General features: G+C 42.7%; 1 protein-coding gene across 1 annotated transcript; it reads left to right on the forward strand.

Moving 5' to 3' along the window:
* The first annotated feature begins 5,268 nt into the window (after nt 1–5,268).
* LOC124691238 (translation factor GUF1 homolog, chloroplastic) lies at nt 5,269–14,565 on the forward strand. Its single transcript, XM_047224508.1, has 22 exons — nt 5,269–5,490; nt 5,633–5,809; nt 6,115–6,201; nt 6,290–6,346; nt 6,502–6,567; nt 7,035–7,097; nt 7,218–7,262; nt 7,407–7,507; nt 7,664–7,760; nt 8,074–8,145; nt 9,083–9,237; nt 9,322–9,379; nt 10,159–10,239; nt 10,332–10,418; nt 10,744–10,815; nt 10,942–11,076; nt 11,637–11,710; nt 12,124–12,211; nt 13,049–13,126; nt 13,517–13,592; nt 13,893–13,933; nt 14,071–14,565. Exons 1-22 carry the CDS (start codon nt 5,284–5,286, stop codon nt 14,164–14,166), a joined length of 2,013 nt encoding a protein of 670 aa, XP_047080464.1. The 5' UTR covers nt 5,269–5,283; the 3' UTR covers nt 14,167–14,565.
* Nucleotides 14,566–19,451: the final 4,886 nt, after the last annotated feature.

Here is a 19,451-nt window from a genome sequence, read left to right on the forward strand (position 1 = left end):
CTATAATGATAGGATACCGATTTTCTTTCGCTAGATTAACCATCTCACGAAGAAAGGCCTCGTGCTAGGTTTTCATTTTGCGATGTCTATGCAGCTCAAAGTTGATGTTTTGTGAGGCATCAATGGATATGTAAAGTCAGATGCAATCTGGTATGTTTGAGTTTAGTCTCTTTACATACTCGATTGTAATACTTAACATGAACTAGGTCACGCTCTACTAAATATGCACCTATTATAATGTTAGTATGCATTATTATTTGACTTTTTTATGAGAACTTGATCCATGCCTTAGTGTCCAAATGAATTTTGGGAGCATCGAGTGAATTAGGAAGAGAAGAGAACAGTACAGCGATGAGATGATGCTCTTAATTTTTCTAGCATTGCGATGAATGCCTGGCAACACAAGAGGCGACATACAAGAAAATTAACATTTTTAGGATTAAACGATCAGGCCCTTTAATTAACTAGATCTTTAAACTGGATATGTATGTGTTATTTTGTATTCTACAATAGATAGACTGCAAACTACATCATGCAAATCATTATTGTGCTATATATTATATCTTATAAGTTGCAGTTACAACATGGAATGGTTATGCAATGTACTATGTCTTGTGCCCCGTATATTTTCTATGCAATATATTCTTTGCATGTTGTTTCAAATTCACTCTGCAGGCCCACTTGCATGTTTTAATTCTTTCTGTATGGTTCTATCTTGTTCTTGATTTTTTTGATAAAGAGTATATATTAATATCACAGAGATACCAATTACATGCCCTAATGGTATAAAGGACGCACACAGCTAAAAAAAGAGAGAAGAATTACAGAAAATAAATGTCCAGCTACAGAGATCGAAAACTTGAAACAACGACACTGACACCCAAAGGGTTCGTTGGAGTTCTCATACTGGCTTTGAGCAAGCATTTTCTTACTAAGTTATTCTCTATTATATGTAAATAGAAATCTCAGCCATGCTCAGCTCGCATGGAGACTGGCCACTTCAATAATTTAATTTACTCATATATCGGCCATGTTTTATTGCCCATGTCAACAGTTTTAGTGTAGTTTAGTTTTGAAAAACAAGAGGCACACCTCACACCTATTTACCACCGCAGATTTTCCAGTACATACAGGTGGCACACAGCTTGATCTAGAACACTTTAAGCACAATATGCTTTGCTTGTATGAAGGTCATACATATGTGCCACATACATTCTATCATAATGTTTACGAGCTACTATTTCAGTGATGCAAATGTCTCATATTTTGTGGCTTCTACTGTGACGTAGGCGGAATTTCTGAAGCATTTAATCGGAGACAGATTTTTCGGGCTTTTTATGACATTTATTTCCATGCTTTGACGTTTCATGATATTTTAATAAAAATATGACTTAATATGACTAACCGGTTGCTTTGAGTGAAAAACCAAGCTGGTAGTTGAGTTAGCGCATGTGCATGACTCATGTTAGTATATATACTCAACATGGTTGAGATCGTGAGGATGAGTTTTATTAACAAGTACACAGTGCTTAATTTATGCGAGCCTATCCATGTATTATGGTTCGTTTTGAGCTCATCGGAGGATCAAGAAGCATAAGTAGCTATTCATAGTGTCACACGGATGTGTTTTGTAGCGTAAAGTTTATGTGATCAAGGAATTAATGGTCAGAGTCTATGGTAGGCACTTGAGGCATAGGTCGAGTCAACAATGTACTTTAACTGTTTCTGGAGTGATAGCTATCAGCGATGCCCACGACAGCGGCTAGCGATGATGTAGCAGCAGTGCCGGGCAAAAGTCGTGGCAACGAGTTTTTACTGTCTCCTCATCCTTGCGAACTTTGTACCTCCTCCAGGAGATGAAATTTCCAAAGCAACCATATGCTCTTATTACTTTGGTCACTCTTTTCACAATTATTTTATCTTCTCTCCACCATGCCCATTGCAGTAGATTGCTAGACTCTTATACAGAGACTGGAAACAAGGAAACCGTGATGTTGACATTTAGATCTGGCAGGCAAGTGTTTCTGCTTGAAGTAAATAGCTATTTGTAGGTTGCAATTATTTCGATATGATGCTGTAAGGGTGAATGTAGAATTCATGGACCAAGCTGAGATAAGGGAGATTATACAAATTCATTAATATGTAAGATGATTGCAAAGTCTCCTGGATCATTTTGAACTGTATTTCATCAAACCGCCTTCACGTGCAGAAATAGAATGCAATCAACTTACTTGAGTTAGTAATAGTGTCCAGAGTTTACTTGTTGTATTTTTTTAATAAAACAATGGGAATTCGTTTAAGAAAGGCATTATGTTGATTCAGAATTTTTGAGCTGAATACAAATCTATGCATGTGCATCCCATTTTTTTTCCCCTTTGTAGTGCATGGTCTACCTTACTACTTTAATGTATATTTCCGCTCTTAAGTTGATAAAAAAGTCTATCTTGATGTTTATTTTTTTTAAGGTGTTGCAACACAGGGAGGTGAATGTGGATGAAACGAAAAAAACGAGGCCTTTGGTTGAACTGCCAAATCATGGGACATAGCCTTAGTGTCATGTGCTTGTATTACATCGTAAGGTATCTTTAGGATATGAGTGAGCTGGAACCTTAGTCGATATAAGACATAGTTAGATGGGCTGTTGCAATTTATTGAACTAAATTTTATGCAAAGGAAAGTAGATGTACCTACAACCCATCCACCCAGGTTCAAATCCCCAAGGATGTAGATTTGGGTTTTTATTATTTCAAAAATATCATTGTAGGGGCTTCCCCTACCATATTCATTTAAAAAAAATTATGCAAAAGAAAAACTTATATTTCTAGAATAATGTGGCTAACTATTTTCTGCAGATGTGCAATTTCATGTGTATTACGTTCATATGTATATGAACAAGGAATAAATAAAAAATCCGTGTCAACGCATGGGCATTTAACCATCAATTTGCAATACCATGTACTAAGGGGAGGGGGCGAATGCCCCCTGCCCCTCACTGTTCTTAGGATCTCTACGGGAATTGAAAACACATGCACGTCGTTTGAGGTTGAATTGCATGATCCTTAGAGAGAGCAATCCTGCAATTCAGCACGGTAAACACCGGTGTAGTTTGTTGCCGGCTAGAATGAGCATCAGCTGTGGTGAAAATAACACAGGGTGGATGGTACCGTTGAGCCCGAGGCGGCAAAGGACAAAGGTGCACGTTTGTGATGATGTTGTTCTTGTCGCAACATATGTTGATGCACTATTGCATGGGTGGTTCCCCTTCCAACTATCTCCAAAAGCCTCTAGGAAGCGAAACACCCCGATGACCGCGACGAACAACTAAAAATGCATGTCCCACATGCCATGGATGTTTCTATTGAATTCAAGAATATCGTGGAGGTTTCTTATGAAGTGTGTCGCTATTTTCCCAGAACTTTTTCTAGGCTTCGGCTGGACCTTGATGTTTGGAGCAAGAGAAGTCAGGGAATTTCACTACTCGCAACGCTTACCAGCTAGTGATAGTTCTTACCATATAAAATAACTCTCTTCGTTTATAAAAAGTGTCCGAGATTTGTCTAAATTTAAATGTATATATACACTAAAGAGTTTCTAGATATATACTTGTATATTTAGACAAACTTACGACATTCTTTTATAGACAGAGGTAGTCATTTGTTTTGCTTGGAAGGGTCTCTACAGTTCAAGGTACTTATTGAAAAAAAGGCGCCATCTTGAGGTGATTGCGACGTGCTAGCATGTGTTATTGAAGATGAGTATTTCTTCCACTGTTCCACACGATTAATCTCGTGTCCATTGGTAGCCGAAAATTGGGACCATATGAGGGAGGTGAAGACGTAGCCACTCTCACTCCAGGAAGACGTCATTAACACTACTAAATATAAACGAGTGATTAATTGAGTTCCTTGTCAAGCATGCGATTGAACGAGAAATTTGAAAGCCAAAGGCCTATGCGTGCCTTTTAAGGCCTCGGTGAGGAGAGCACCTCTCCTTGGCCCAGGACACGAAAGGGCTGACAACTCAGCTCTCTAAGCGAGCGGGAGTGAGTGCCTGAAGCACTGCGGCCGCTCTAAATACCGTCCAATAATAGCTACTGTTTCTCCATTTCCTCATTCATTAATAGTTCTGAAACAGTTTTTAATAAATTCTGAAATTATTCCTTTTACTTCCTTGTTTTATTTTTTAGAAAAATTATATTAATGGAAGGAAAAATAATTGTGAAAACAAAATATTCACATATGCCAAATAAGAAATTACTAGTAAGAATATTTATCTTTTTTGAACGGATTTTGAAATAAGAACATTAGTCGTGTTTGAACGATTTTTCAATAAAATCATTTATCTCATTTTAATGTTTTTTCCATATAAATATTTATCATATTTAAATGATTCTCAATATGAACATTTATGTTATTTGAACATTTTTATTAAAAATATTTATCTTATTTGAACAAGAAAAAACTACTAATATTTTTTTCAAAACACAAAAATCTATCTAATATAAAAACAAAAAAGGAAACACATAAAAGAAAAGGAGAAATGAAAACATAAAATAGAAGGAAAAAAGAACAAAAAAGAAGAAAGTCGGGTGCTGTAATGGGCTCAACCCACCATCGAAAGAGGAAATCGCTCCCGCACTGAGTGGTAAATAGGATTTGCCCAAGTCTTTTTGCGGATGGTCCATCGATGCCGAAGGGCGAGCATAAATTAGTATGGTACCCCAAGATGCGAACAATTTGTTGATCTTTGCAGCTTAGGTGCATTTATGGAATAATAACGATGCTTTAGACTACAGATTATCATGGTAAACTTGCAACATCAATTGTTCACACTCCCTTTGGTTCTTGAAATTTACTTTGTTGAAGCTCTCCACGACACTGAAGTGAAGCGTCTGATGGAATTTCGAAAGATTGTCCTTGTGAAAATTTAGCGAGAACAAAACAGGGCTGCACATTTTCTAGCAAATGTAGGTAGAACCAAGGGCCAGTTTGTATTTCACAACTTCTTTTCTCTAACTTCAACCCCATTATAAAGAAATAAAATATTGATGTTTTTGTTAAAAAGAACCAGCCCTGTTCTTAATAATATAAGATGTTTTGAGAGCTTAAACTGAACTCCAAAATACCATATAGAGAGTACATTTTGTTTAGGAAAAAACAATGCAACGGTTACTAGCTAGCAACCAAATATCCACAAACGTGTGTGGATAGACAGAGGGCGGCAAGGCAAGGAAAGCCTTGCGGCCCAGAAGCGCCGGCGCTTGCCCACCTCGAACTCCCTTCCATGGCCACCGCCACCGCCGTCTCCCGCCTCGCCGTCCTCGCGCCGGGGACGTCGCCGCTCGCCTCAGGTCGCCGCCGACCTGCCGTCCCCTTCCCCGCCGCCTCCCGCCCGCGCGTTCTCTCCGCCGCCTCCCGCGGCCGCGTCCTCTGCCTCGCCGCCTCTGCGCCCGCCTCCTCCACCGACGCCGGCCAGGACCGCCTCCAGAAGGTACCTTCTGCCTCCCTTGCGCAGTGCTACACGACATTGAGCATTATGTTCATTAGGAGCTGCGACACTGTAACTTGTTTGGAATTTGCCCGCCCTGAAATTTAACTGGAAGTAGCAATTTCGGTGTGGTCTGGTCCGGTAGGTTCCCATCACCAACATCAGGAACTTCTGCATCATCGCCCACATCGACCATGGGAAGTCGACGCTGGCGGATAAGCTCCTCGAGATGACGGGGACAGTGCAGAAGAGGGATATGAAACAGCAGTTCCTGGACAACATGGACCTGGAGAGGGAGAGGGGGATCACCATCAAACTGCAGGTATGTGAAATGCTGCTGTAGTTGGTTAAACTATGCGGCGCCGTGCTATATTTTCTTGTTCTTTAGCCAAACACATTAGGATTAACTAACCTCCTGTAAATTTTGAGGTTATAGAGAAATAAGACCAGATACTTGTTGATACTGGCTTGCCACATGACATGAATGTTGTTGCGATTTTGTTAGCTTATGATGTCATTTACTTGCACCTAAAACTAATCTCGAATGAAGGCCCCCTGTACTTGATAGTTTTGATGTGTGTGTTGTTGCGTTTTCTTTGCTGTTGCTCTAATCATTTGTTATCGTAGGCAGCTCGGATGCGTTATGTCATGAACAATGAACCCTACTGCCTCAATTTAATCGATACACCAGGGCATGTCGATTTCTCATATGAGGTATAGAGCATATGATGCTGCTGCCAGGCATGCTTTTAAGATTTCGAGTCGATTGAAATATGTCATGAAATGTCCGACTGGTTGCTAGGTTTCCCGTTCTCTTGCTGCGTGTGAGGGTGCACTGCTGGTTGTTGATGCTTCTCAGGTGCAATATATATTCCTTTCCTGTAAGTTCAGTAGCTATGTATTTGAAGACATTTACCTTCCGCCGTACACTGTACCGAGGCTTCCTAAATGTTATCACCATCTTCAGTTACATCTTCTCCAAGATAGTAAGCGCAATATGATGTGATAATGCAGGGTGTTGAAGCCCAGACGTTAGCGAATGTGTATCTTGCACTTGAAAGCAACCTTGAAATCATACCGGTCAGTTTGAACTGCCAGTTTATCCGCACAATAACGAGTTTCCTATCTTCTAGTTTTACAATATTTACCTTTAGCTGTTAACAAATTGGGCACTAGAGTTATTTTGAATGTACTATGTTTTGCCTTGCTGGAAGTGGGTGCAAATATGAGTATATTTCAGACAATATACTGTTTGAGCAAGATCTATCTCCCCTTTTATTGGACAATAATGAAAATTAGCTTCAACATGGCATAGCACTTGTTGCCTTTTGCTTTTTGTAGATGAATACTAAGGAGGGTAAATCTAGTACTCCCCCCGATCCATAAAACCTGTCTTGGTTTTAGATCAAACCACGACAAGTATTATGGATCCGAGGGCGCAAATCTTAATGTCATTACCCTTGAGAAATAGACACTTTTTTGCGTAATGTCTTATTATAGCTTCTCACTTTTGTGTATTTGACAGATGACTTTGATTTTTAGTATAGGTTCTAAACAAAATTGATCTTCCTGGTGCTGAACCTGACCGTATCGCGCAAGAGATTGAAGAGGTGTTCCTAAATTTTTGTTCTAACTATCCTGCTGATAGCTAAAAACAATTTCTTCCATGTTCCGAATTATGCCACATTGTTTCGTACTAGTCAAGCTCACCATTTCCTTTCTATTCCCAGATAATTGGGTTGGACTGCAGTAATGCAATTAGGTGTTCAGCAAAGGTTAGTTCTCATTACCTTACTGTTGTTTTGTTTGGAGTTGCTTACACAGTGCATGCACACGTATTATTTTCCTTTTTGCGAACAGATATAATAATTTAGCTTCTGCTTTTTGCTGCTGCTGCTGTTGCTGTTGTGTGTCTGTAGGAGGGTATCGGCATCACTGAGATACTAGATGCCATCGTGACCAAGGTCCCCCCGCCACAGGATACTTTAAAAAATCCTCTCAGGGCTCTTATATTTGACAGGTGACCTTCAAGAAGTCGGTCCACTTAGATTTTCTCAATGAATTATCCAAGTGCTAAAATTGCACAGGCATACAACATTAATTGATCTACATATTATTCTACATAATAGTCTGAGCATAACTGAACTTTGTTTAATGTTTATCTACATTATTTCAGCTATTATGATGCATACAGAGGTGTAATTGTGTATTTTCGAGTTATTGATGGAAGTATAAAGAAAGGAGACAAGATATGTTTTATGGCCAATAAAAAGGTAACTACGGAAAAACTGGCATCTTTCCAGTAAACTACCATGTTCATCTAATGATCTAAGGCTACAGTAGTGTTTTCTTCGGGTGCAGTATTTTTCTGGAGAACACAATTCCATTGTATTTTTTTCCCATACCACTTGTGTAAATTACCATCCAAAGTTTCCATCCTAATATACCACACCAAAATTGAGGCCATTAGTCTTTACCACTTCCATGAAGTATTTCTGAATTATGACATGCTATAATTATTTCCCATAGAATCTTAGCTGTGCAGCGTATAGAATGTTATGCTGAGTGTGTTGTCAAAATAAACAGGAATATGTTGCTGATGAAATTGGTGTACTATCCCCCAATCAGATGGAAGCTGATGAACTGCACGCTGGTGAGGTAACTTTGCTAGTTCTCTGTTCGCCTGTCTAGTGGTACCACTTTAGTTATTTACGAAATGGACACTTCTACCATGTATTAGTCATGCCAGAATGCCAGATTATTGGTCTAGATGGCTAAATGTGCCATCTATGCACCATTGCGTTGAAGGAATTTTATAGGATTTGTCAACCCCAATCATATGATCCAGAGGGCTCTTGTTAAAAAAAAATCTACAGATCATGATCTTACAAAATTTCTTAAAAAATCTACGGATTGCATGTTTCTTTGACTATACCTTGGGCAGGTTGCTGTTCCATTGGGACTTCGGTGAGATCAAGATGGCGTATGTAACAACATAAAATGTTACACATTAAGGTCTTATTTGGATTGAAGGATTTTCAGAGGAGTTTTGTAGAGTTTTAGCCCATCAATTTTTTCCTATGGAGCTCCTCTGGATAATAGGAATTACAGCATCAAATTTCCTTTGTATTTCTCTTCTACACCCTAATTTCATAGGGTTCTTAGCAGGAGGTTTAACCTCATATTTTTTTTTTCCTTTTATGGTTTTCTTCTAGATCTTGCGCCATTTCATCATACGTTCTTAGAATGCTACGTTCCGATGATGCCTTTGAAGAAATTCTGTAGGATGTCAGAACGATGAAATTTTCTGACAGAAGCGCTTTTGATCAAAGAAATGAGATCATCAAAATTCCAACGGATTCCTTTGCTCCTGGCATGTACCTTCTCTCTCTCTTCAAATTCCTGCAAAATTCCTACGGTGCACCCAAGGAGCCAGTTCTGCGAAATCATATGTTTTTTACTCCGATTGAGTAAACCAAAGATACCTCAATCCTAATTTTCTCCTATTCCTGTGTGATTTGTCCTAATTCTGTTCATAGTACTGCAATAATTCTTTCAAACCAAATTTCTTCATGTCTTGACCACTCCTTCACAGGTCGGCTATCTCTCTGCTTCCGTAAGATCAGTGGCAGATGCTAGGGTCGGTGATACAATTACTCATTTTGCAAAAAGAGCAGAATCTGCTTTACCAGGATATTCAGAAGCTACTCCAATGGTTTTCTGCGGCTTGTTTCCTTTAGAGGCCGATCAGTACTGTACTTTCTCCTTGAAATGAATTTGTTCATCTCTACGGAAGCATAATTTATCTTGTATTGACATTGAAGTTGGCAATAGGTTTGAGGAGTTGCGGGAAGCATTGGGAAAACTTCAGCTAAATGATGCTGCCCTAAAGGTGGTACTCATATCATTCCTATGAGTCTATGGATGCAAGGTCATCAGATTAGCATGAGTGTGTTGTCAAACAATTTGGTTTTTTATGTTACAAGTATTTGAAGGTTGGGGCGTTTGTTTCTTGACCCATATCTTCATACTGCAGTGCATCTCTATGAACATATAAAAAGGAAAACTGATATAGTATAATTCATAGTAGATGCAACATGCAAGTAGAGCATGATTGTTGTATACATGATTTGCATTGGCACCCTAGCTTGTAAGTTTTTTGCCCTAAGGAAGACATAGAGGTTCTAAAGCAATTTATGAAAACTAAACTAACAAGGAATATTAAGTTCATAGTTTTTTACTATTGAAAACTAATGATGCCACATGATCACTGTATTGATGAAAGTAATTAAAAAGATAGTTGTAGTTTTTATACTCTACAATCAACTGAATATAAATACCGTAACTCGAACCTGGATTTCACAAACCCATGTGTCCTGATATGTGACACACAAGCAAGAAAGACTTAATATTTTTGTGTTAAAACATGCACAACACCAATAGCTAATAAAAGCAGTATCTTCATTTATGAATAGCTGATCAATGTTCCATTTCTACATGGTAAGAAAACTGTTAGATTTTTAATCTCATTCTTATAACATTTAAGCATAAAAATTTACAGTACATTTATTCTCTTGGGCTCTGTAATATGTGGATTGTTGATCACCCATTAGCATTTTGAATTACATCTCTTGATTCTTATATATGGACATATCTTGGTTATTGGTGCAGTTTGAACCGGAATCTTCCAGTGCCATGGGGTTCGGCTTTAGGTGTGGGTTCCTTGGTCTTCTTCATATGGAAATTGTTCAGGTTCTTACAACCGACTGACTCTTAACAATGCATCTCACATTATAACCATGGTATCCTAGATTTTTCTATAATGTATTGTTCTCTATTTTCAGGAAAGGCTAGAGAGAGAATACAATTTGAACTTGATAATTACTGCACCTAGTGTGGTTTACCGTGTCAACTGTGCCAATAATGAAACTGTAAGTTCTATGATGCTGAACTTTTGCCTTTTCTGTGGACCCATCTAGTGCTTAATTTATATATGTAAGTTAAATCCCACTGTTTTGTATCTCTACTTTTTAGATCAGTATTTGTTGGACATGACATGGAAACCATTTCCGGCTAATTTAGATGTTTCTACCTTTTCTTGCTTACTGCCTTGGTCAAGGTTGCTAAATTTGACATATTTTTAGTAAAGGAAATCAAACAGTTATTGATCCATTTTGAGTCGTAAACATGCCAGTTTTATTTATTTGGCATTGCGATGTCAATGTATACACATGCTTACTTGTAGATGTCATGTAGGTTGAATGTTCAAATCCATCCTTGCTTCCAGAAGCTGGTAAACGCAGGTCCATTGAAGAACCGTATGTAAAGGTTGTTTCTGTATACGGTCTTCCACCATCCATTCAGAGTCATGTATTAATTTTCCTGTACTTTGGGAATACTGTACTCTGCATGTGTTTGATCCTCCTATTTGGTATCTGCTCTTTACTGTTTCAGATTGAGTTGCTGACACCAAAGGACTATATTGGCCCAATAATGGAGCTGGGTCAAGAGAGAAGAGGTGAATTCAAGGAAATGAACTATATTACAGAAAACAGGGCCAAACTTATTTATATGCTACCACTAGCAGAGGTATGAAAACATTATTGTGACCAAAAATATGGAAATTTTCTGCATCGTTGTAACTTTTCAAATGGAATGTATGCATGAAGCAAATGAAAGGAAAAACTATGAGAAGTAATGAAATGCATACCTCTATGCATCTGCAAAACATACAAAACTTTGTCCAAAGAAGAATTTCATTACGCATGATATAATAATTTTATCAATATCGTATAGGCGAATTGGAATTCTGCTACGTCTCGACAATCATATTGTGAGCAGCACATTCACTATTAACTTCATCCAAAGGCAACCTGCCAACCTGATTCTGCATTTTATGCACCTCCCGACTTCTGATAATTTTGTGTGCTGCTGCTTCTGTAACATTTTTCCTTTGTGTTTGACATTGTGATAGTTTCTTCTAAAGTATATTTCTTGAAATTTCATCAATACTAGTATATCAATAAGCCTTGTCCACTCTGGTGAATATGCATGCATTGTACCGAAGTCCATCTCATTTTTTTTTTCATGAAACCTATCCAGTTATTTTGTGGATTTTCTGTAGATTTTTATTTGCAACTGTAATGCAGATGGTTGGTGATTTCTTTGATCAACTGAAATCTCGAAGCAAAGGATATGCTAGCATGGAATATGCAGTTGTCGGGTACATATACTGTTAGATACATGTTATCTACCTGTTTATACTATATAGTATGTTCCAGTCTTACCCCATTGTATGCTGCATATATTGTTCATGCAGTATACATGTCTTATTGGCCTAGAGCAATAGGTTGCTTCCCATCTAGGTTTTTTGTCCAAGGCACTGTAATGATCATGATGCAGCGGTTGTTTATGTGAACAGATCAATGTACTCGAAAGAATCACTTTTTTACACATGTCTTGATAAGGATGACTACTTTTCGATTCTAGTTGTAATATGGGTCATAAAATATTGTTTCTAGTAGAATCATGCTTACTTGCATATTAGGCTACACCTTAGCCTTCTGTTGTTGCTTGTTCGTGCTCAATAGTTCCTTGTGCAAAATCAGCTTAGATGTATTTTTTCCTGATTGGCAGGTACAGGGAAAGTGACCTAGTAAAGCTGGACATACAAATCAATGGTGAGCCTGTGGAAGCATTGTCGACAATTGTACACAGAGAAAAGGTACTTTACCTAGTAAAGAAACTTGCTTACTAGATAAGTGGCTAGTAAAACTGTACTCATCTGACCTTTCATTTTTTTTCTCGAACATATATAAGGGTGTCAATCAGGTCAGATTTAGTCGGGTTGACCTTTACCAGACCCATGCCCGAAACCCATTATCTAGTCAATGGCTTACCCATGAGGCGATGACCCATGCCCGAAACTGACGGGTAACCTGACCCAATCGGGCACCCATCAGGTCAAACATTTGTTTTTCATTTAGTTCTATGAGCTACACACAAATGTCTCCTGTAGGTCAGTTTGATGCATTGCCACTTGTCATATTGATTCCTCCTAGTGTATTTTATTGAGCATGGGTTGAATTACCACCCTTAAACATATTTTTTTCGAAATGGGGTATCCCCTGCCTCTGCATCAATCGATGCATGCGGCTCTTTACTGAAACAAGTCACTGTCGAGTATTACATAGTACTTCAGATTATTACAACTCAAGGATCAGAAAGAGTCCCTGACGGCATGTTACTTTACCCATTGTCGGCTTTCTAGGTGTTGAGTGGTGGATTCGGGTCTTGTGATCTTTGTTGATTTAAAATTAAATAAAAGCCGTATGCATCGCTTTGATGCAGAGGCTGGGGCTTCGCCTCCATTTTGAAAAAAATAATACTCTAGGGTAATCACTAATCCTTTGGACAAGAGTTAGGCTGCATGTTTATAATTCTCTATGCTTGTGCAATTAACTCTACTTCACTGCTGTACTAGTGCAATTAACAGTTTATAATACTGGTTAATGTTCAATAGTTTCTCAAGCTAATCTGTTTTTTGAATTATTTTTTCTAGGCATACACTGTTGGGAGAGCGCTCACCCAAAAGCTCAAAGAACTTATACCTCGGCAAATGTTTAAAATACCTATTCAAGTGAGGTTCATCTGTCTTGTTCTCATATATTTTCTACAATATACCCCGTATGAGCATAGCAAGCTCGGCAAGTTTATCATGGGAGATTGGGAGTTCTGGTCAGGGGTATTGGGAGTTCTGGTCAGGGCAACCTATATTAAGAAATAACATTAATCAAATTCTTCTTTAGTGAATTGATTGAATATTTTAAGCACAAACTATAAAGGAGCAGACTGGCACCACCTCTTGCCTTGGCTTAGGTCTTAGGAGGGCCTAGGTCAGTTCAGAAAAAAACTACCGCAGCTGCTTGGTGGAAGTAGGAGCATGCATATGTTATCAGAGAAAATCACTCAATATATGAACTACTCAGTTAGTACTCCTGTTTATAACAATCACATGCTACCTTGACAGGCATGTATTGGTGCAAAGGTCATTGCAAGCGAAGCCCTATCAGCCATCAGGAAGGATGTCTTATCCAAATGCTACGGTAAACAGAAATACAAGAGCTTGTACTTTGACAGTTTGACAGTTTCATAAAGCCCATTGAATGTTGTGTTTGTTGTTTCGTGTTTTTCATCCTGAGCACACTTATCTAAACATTTTTAGTACTCCCTCCGCCCTGAAAAGGATGTCGCAGATTTGTCTAAATTTGGATGTATCTATATCATTTTCGGGGCGGAGGGAGTATCATTTATTGAAATGGTGTATTTCTTGAAAGAAAAGATCACTACTCCTTGCCGTCCCAGCTTTGAAGTCAGTCACAGCATTATTTTTCTTTCACTTGCAGGCGGTGATATATCAAGGAAAAAGAAGTTGTTAAAAAAGCAGGTAATTTTTATATTGATGAAATTTAACTGTGGAGAATTAATGATTGTGCTCAATAGAAGTTAATTTGCTGAACATTTCGAGAGGAAACCTCCCTTTATGGTAGACAAGATAATATTCTGTTTAACATTTGCCAACAGGCTGAAGGAAAGAAGAGAATGAAAGCAATCGGAAGAGTCGAAGTTCCTCAAGAGGCATTCATGGCAGTGCTGAAACTGGAGAAGGAGGTGTTGTGAATTATGAAGGATCTCCAGTTTCTGTATAGTTATTGGATTGGGCTGGAAGCTTTAAGAGGATGAGACAAAAAAAAAAGAAATAGACAACGGGTCGTTATTTTCAACTCGCCAAGCGCCAGAACAAAGGAACCGCACTGACGTGTATAAAGCCATTCAGGAACTGAGCTGCTAATCAGAATCTTACATCTATTTGTTGGCATGCCAGATTATGAAGCTAGAAGATGCGTGCAACTCGAGTGGTCAGCCGGTCCTGTACAGATTTTTTGTCTGGGTAAAAGAAAGATGCCATACCTGTAATATCCTGTACAGAAAGGTTGGACTCCACAAAAGTTGTATTGTTCGAAAACTTTTGACTTCGCAATTTTATTAGACCAAATGCTCTGAGGCATTTGAAAACAAGGTTTTGCGAGCGTGGTGACTTTGTGATCATCATACAGCCAGTATGCCATTCCAATTCTTCATATATACTCTCTTCATTCCAAAATACGTGTCGCAACTTTTTCTATAGAGATGTAAATTAATGATATTCAGGACTGAAAGAATATTTTTAATAGGATAACGCTGGCCCAAGAACAAGCTTCGGTCACCTTTCCTTGCGGTATACTGTAGCCAATATGCTCTTGTACTGTAGTAGATATGTGGGATACAGTGCTGCGACGCTCGTAGCTGACCGCAAGACTATTTCTCTGGTGACTCCGGTCTCTCCCGTGTCGATCAGTCTTGCCCATGTTTTCTTCCAACGAGAACAATCCAGCGAAGAATAGAGAACGGAACGGAAGAGGATTTGTGAAGCCTTCTCCATCTGTGACATGGACGGAGCGGCCCTGCGCGGCGAGGACAAACTCTTTGGTAGACCAAAGGAGCTGCAAGAGCCCTACGTGATGGTAACGTATTATACATCCGTATCTTTAAGTAAAATGCATCTAAATATAACCCTGTATCTAGATAAAAATGAGATATCTATTTTTAGTTGGATAAATTATTACTACTTATTTTTAGGCTCTTCAATTAGACCTATAGCTGTAAAGACTACTTAAGCTATGAGTAGCCTTTTCAGCTAAATCTACTAATATAATATGTTATCATTACATGCAGCTTTTCAGTAAGAAATGACTACATAGCGTAGTAAATGATACTCCCACTATGACTAGTATTAGCTGCAGCCAAGCACAAGCTATGAGTAGCTTTTTCAGCTAGATCTACTAATATAATATGTTATCATCACATACAGCTTTTCAGTAAGAAATGACTACACAGCGTAGTAAATGATACTTCCCACTATGACTAGTCTTAGGTGCAGCCAAACAGAAGCTGCCAAAGCAACACCACACCGGTGACCCATCGTCCTCGAGAGGCTGAAGTCTGACGCCTGCGTGACGTTGCTTTTGCTTCACCATCGCAAGCAACGCATACACCTGTGCACGCATGCATGTACACCAATGAGACAAACATGACCGGCTGCCGTGCAAACGTGGTAGTATACGGTACTAGTAGTACTTGAGAAATGGGTTTCGTTTGGATCGAAAGAAATTTCCGCGACCTTGGGCTTCCCCCTCCATTGATCTTTTTTTTTTGAGGGAACGCAGGAGAGCTGCGATTTCATTGATAGAGGAAAAAGAGTTACAGGGAACTCAAAGTACAAAAAGTTACAAGAAGGGCCCTGAAAGGCAGCCCGGGTACATGCGACTACTCTCTCACTCTAAGATGCCGGCAACCCGCCAACGCCCAATACGAACGCTCATCTATAATATCGCCAAGGACCTCCGCCGGTCGACGCTCGCGGGCCCGGAAGATCCGGTCGTTACGCTCGCGCCAGATGGCCCAAATGACCAGGAGAGCGATAGACTTGCAAGCCTTGACCTCCGTTGGCGCGGCAGCTGCAAGGGAGGCTAGCCAAGCCGACAGAGGGCCCGGAGAGCAGGTCCCCGGCCGGAGAGAGGCAAGGCCGAACCGGGAGGCCACCAACGTCCAAAGGTCGCGCGACCATGGGCACTCGACGAGGAGGTGCTCGGCCGTCTCGAGGTTGCGCCAGCAAAGGGGGCAGAAGTATGAGTTTGGCCATTGTCTGGCCATCAGACGATCCGCTGTGAGGACACGGTTTTGCACCATTAGCCAAGCGAGCAGTCTATACTTGGCCGGCGCCCATGCATCCCAGATGGAGGTGACCAGGGGGGACTCGGTGGAACCGAGGAACTGGAGCCTGTATGCCGAGGCCGCTGAGTAGGAGCCTGAATCCGACAGGAGCCAGGTGAAGGAGTCGGGCTCCCCAGGTGTGAGGAGGACACACTCAGCCGCAAGCCAGAGGCGGACGAAGTCCGGCAGGAGCTCCGGAGAAACTCTGCCGCGAAGGTCTTGCACCCAACGGCCGTTCAGGAGCCCCTCACGCACAGATCGCTGCTTGCGACGCGACGCAGCGAAGAGACCCGGCATGAGGGCAAAGGGGGCCTGGCCATCCATCCAGCTGTCGAACCAGAATCTGGCCGTTAGACCATCGCCGAGAGCGACAGTCGTAGCCGCGGCGAAGATCTCTCTCTCAGCTGTGGAGCACGGCACCGGCATGCCGACCCAGGGTCTGTCTGGAGCGACGCGCTCACGCCAAAGCCACTTCAGGCGGAGGGCAGCTCCGAAGCGGTCGAGGTCAACAATCCCAAGGCCGCCAAGGTCGCGAGGCCGACAGATACGACTCCAGGCTATCTTGCAGTGACCACCATGGCAGGTGTCGTCGCCACGCCAAAGCCAAGCCCTGCGGAGGCGGTCAATCTCCTTGCGCACCCACACCGGAAGCGAGTGGATGGAGATCCAGTAGGTGGAAAGAGCGGAGAGGACGGCGTTGAGAAGCACGAGTCGACCAGCTGCTGAGAGCAGCTTGGCTTTCCAGCAAGCAGGGCGGCTAGCGATGCGGTCAAGCAGGGGCTGGAAGTCCACCTTGCGAAGTTTGCGGAGGCTGAGGGGCAGCCCGAGGAACTTGCAAGGTAGAGAAGCGATCCTAGCCCCGAGCGGAGACACGATGTCAGCGACGTCCAGGCCCTCGCACTTAGAAAATCATTGGCGAGGTCATCCCCCTCCATTGATCTTACCTCCTTTCTGAAATACTATCAGAGTTGTTCGCGCAGACCAACTGCACTTAGAAAATACTGAATTTTTTTTACGCCTTATGCTGTGAGACGGAGGGAGTAGCATCAGTAGCCATGGATGTAGGCATCCAGAAAGAAGGTGTACCCGATGGAGGTATGTACAATAGATCCTGCTACTTCACGAGAAGATCTTCTGTCCATTTGGCACCTAGCTCTCCCGATAAAAGAGACGGGCTCAGGGCATCTCCAACCGCGCGACCCATCCCGCGCCCGCGCGTCCGGATGGGTCCAGCCGGACAAAATCGCGGCCCAACGCGGGGACGCACCGCAAAAGCGGACGGCCGTCGCGTCCGGAACGACGCAAACCCGGCCCAAATCTTGGCCGGGTTTGCGTGGCCGCGGATGGCACGCGGCGTCCGCTCGCGTCCGGGCGTCCGTCGCCTCGTCTCCTTTGGGCCCACCTGTCGGTGACCCGGGGGGGTATTAAATGGGGACTGGAGGGGATCTGGCCCTCCACTCCGGTCCCCACTCCACTCCCGCAGCGAAACCGCCGCCATGGCCCCGAAGAGGGTTTTCGCCGGAGCCAACGACGACGAGGCGAGCAGCAGCCGGCGCTGTCCGCCGGCGCTGCGGCCATCGTGCGGAAACCCAGGCGGCCTCCACATCGGAGAGGCCGCCCGCGGCGGCGCGGCATTGCCGCAACCGCCGCCGCTGCATTGCCGCAACCGCCGCCGCTGCTGCTCGAGCCCAAGCCCGAGTCCTCGGAGGAGGACCCGGACCTCCGCGCCGCGCTGCTCATCTCGGCGGCGGAGGAGGAGGAGAAATGGCCGCACCTCGAGGCGGCCATTCGAACGTCCGAGCTGGAGGAGGCGGCGCGTCTGGCGGAGGAAGAAGCGGAGCTCTGGGAGCTCTACGCCCAGGCCCGCCAGGCACGACGGGAGGAGGAGGCAGCGGCGGGAGGAGGCCAGGCGGCGCGCCGACGAGGAGCGCCGCGAGGAGCAGCGGCGGCAGCAGGCCAGGCGCCGCACAGAGTGGCGGCGCCGCCAGGAGAGGCAGCAGCGCCTCAGGGAGGAGGCGCTGCTCCGTGCGCCGCCGCAGCCTAGGGTGGCTCCGGACCCCTACTCGGCCTGGGAGGAGGCCCTGTGGTCTCCGTGGCCGGAGTCCCCGGCGCGGTCGAGCCACAACAGCGCCTCCCCGCCCGGGGACGTCGTCGACGACGACGACGTCGCCGACGACGCCCACAGGGGCTAGGCGGCGCACCGGCGGCCACCGCGCCGCCGACCAAACCCTAATAGAGGGTTTTTAAATTTAAATTTAAAAGCCCATATAGGGGCTTCTTTTGTTAGTTATTTGCCCAAAATAGGGCTATGTACAAATTTGCCCAAAATAGGGCATATGTTTAATGAAATTTCGTTTAAATTTGACATTTTTTATTTTGTTTTCGTGCTTCTCCGATTTTGCGATGCGTCCACGCGTTGGACGCACCGCACGACCCAAACGGACACGCGGACGCGGGCCGCTGTCCGCGTGTCCGGCCGGCGACCCAAACAGCCCAAAACGGACGGCCCAGCGCGTCCGTTTGGGTCGCGCGGTTGGAGATGCCCTCAGGGTATCGGTAGATTCGTTTCAGCGGCGGAGTCACTCAAAGTCAAAGATCAGAGGCTATCATTGCGTCTACTGCAGGCTCCAGGTCGACCGCTCAGCGCTCGACCATGCGACTGGAAGTGACAAAGTCAGGAGTTTGGCGTGTATTTTCATTTATCTTGCTTCTAGGGATCCCTGTCGGTTGCTGCATATGTAGTACATCAGAAGGATACCCCGCGCGTTGCCGCGGAAATTTCTCCGAGAAGTCTATTTTGTAAAAAGTAAAAGGATAAAAGTTGATTGAAATATGATGTTATTTGTAGGAACATGCATGATTTAATTGGTGTAAATAGTCAAGAGGCTAACTAAAAAAAACTGACTTGAAGTGGTTATGTAGTTGACGGCTAAAAGTTGATGATGTGGATAATTTGATGGTTTAAAAAATAGATCATGTGGCTTGCATGTACAGTATTAATGAATGCTAGTGGGGGATGACATGGACAATTTGATGGCTAATAGAATGGATGATGTGGATAGCTTGCATGTTAAGATAGACAACTTAAATGACTCTTTAGTGAGGTTTTGCTTTATAAGAGATATAGATATCAAAAAGTTCTTTTGGATCAT

This window comes from Lolium rigidum, chromosome 2, assembly GCF_022539505.1.
Source record: "Lolium rigidum isolate FL_2022 chromosome 2, APGP_CSIRO_Lrig_0.1, whole genome shotgun sequence".
Classification (NCBI taxonomy): Eukaryota; Viridiplantae; Streptophyta; class Magnoliopsida; order Poales; family Poaceae; genus Lolium; species Lolium rigidum.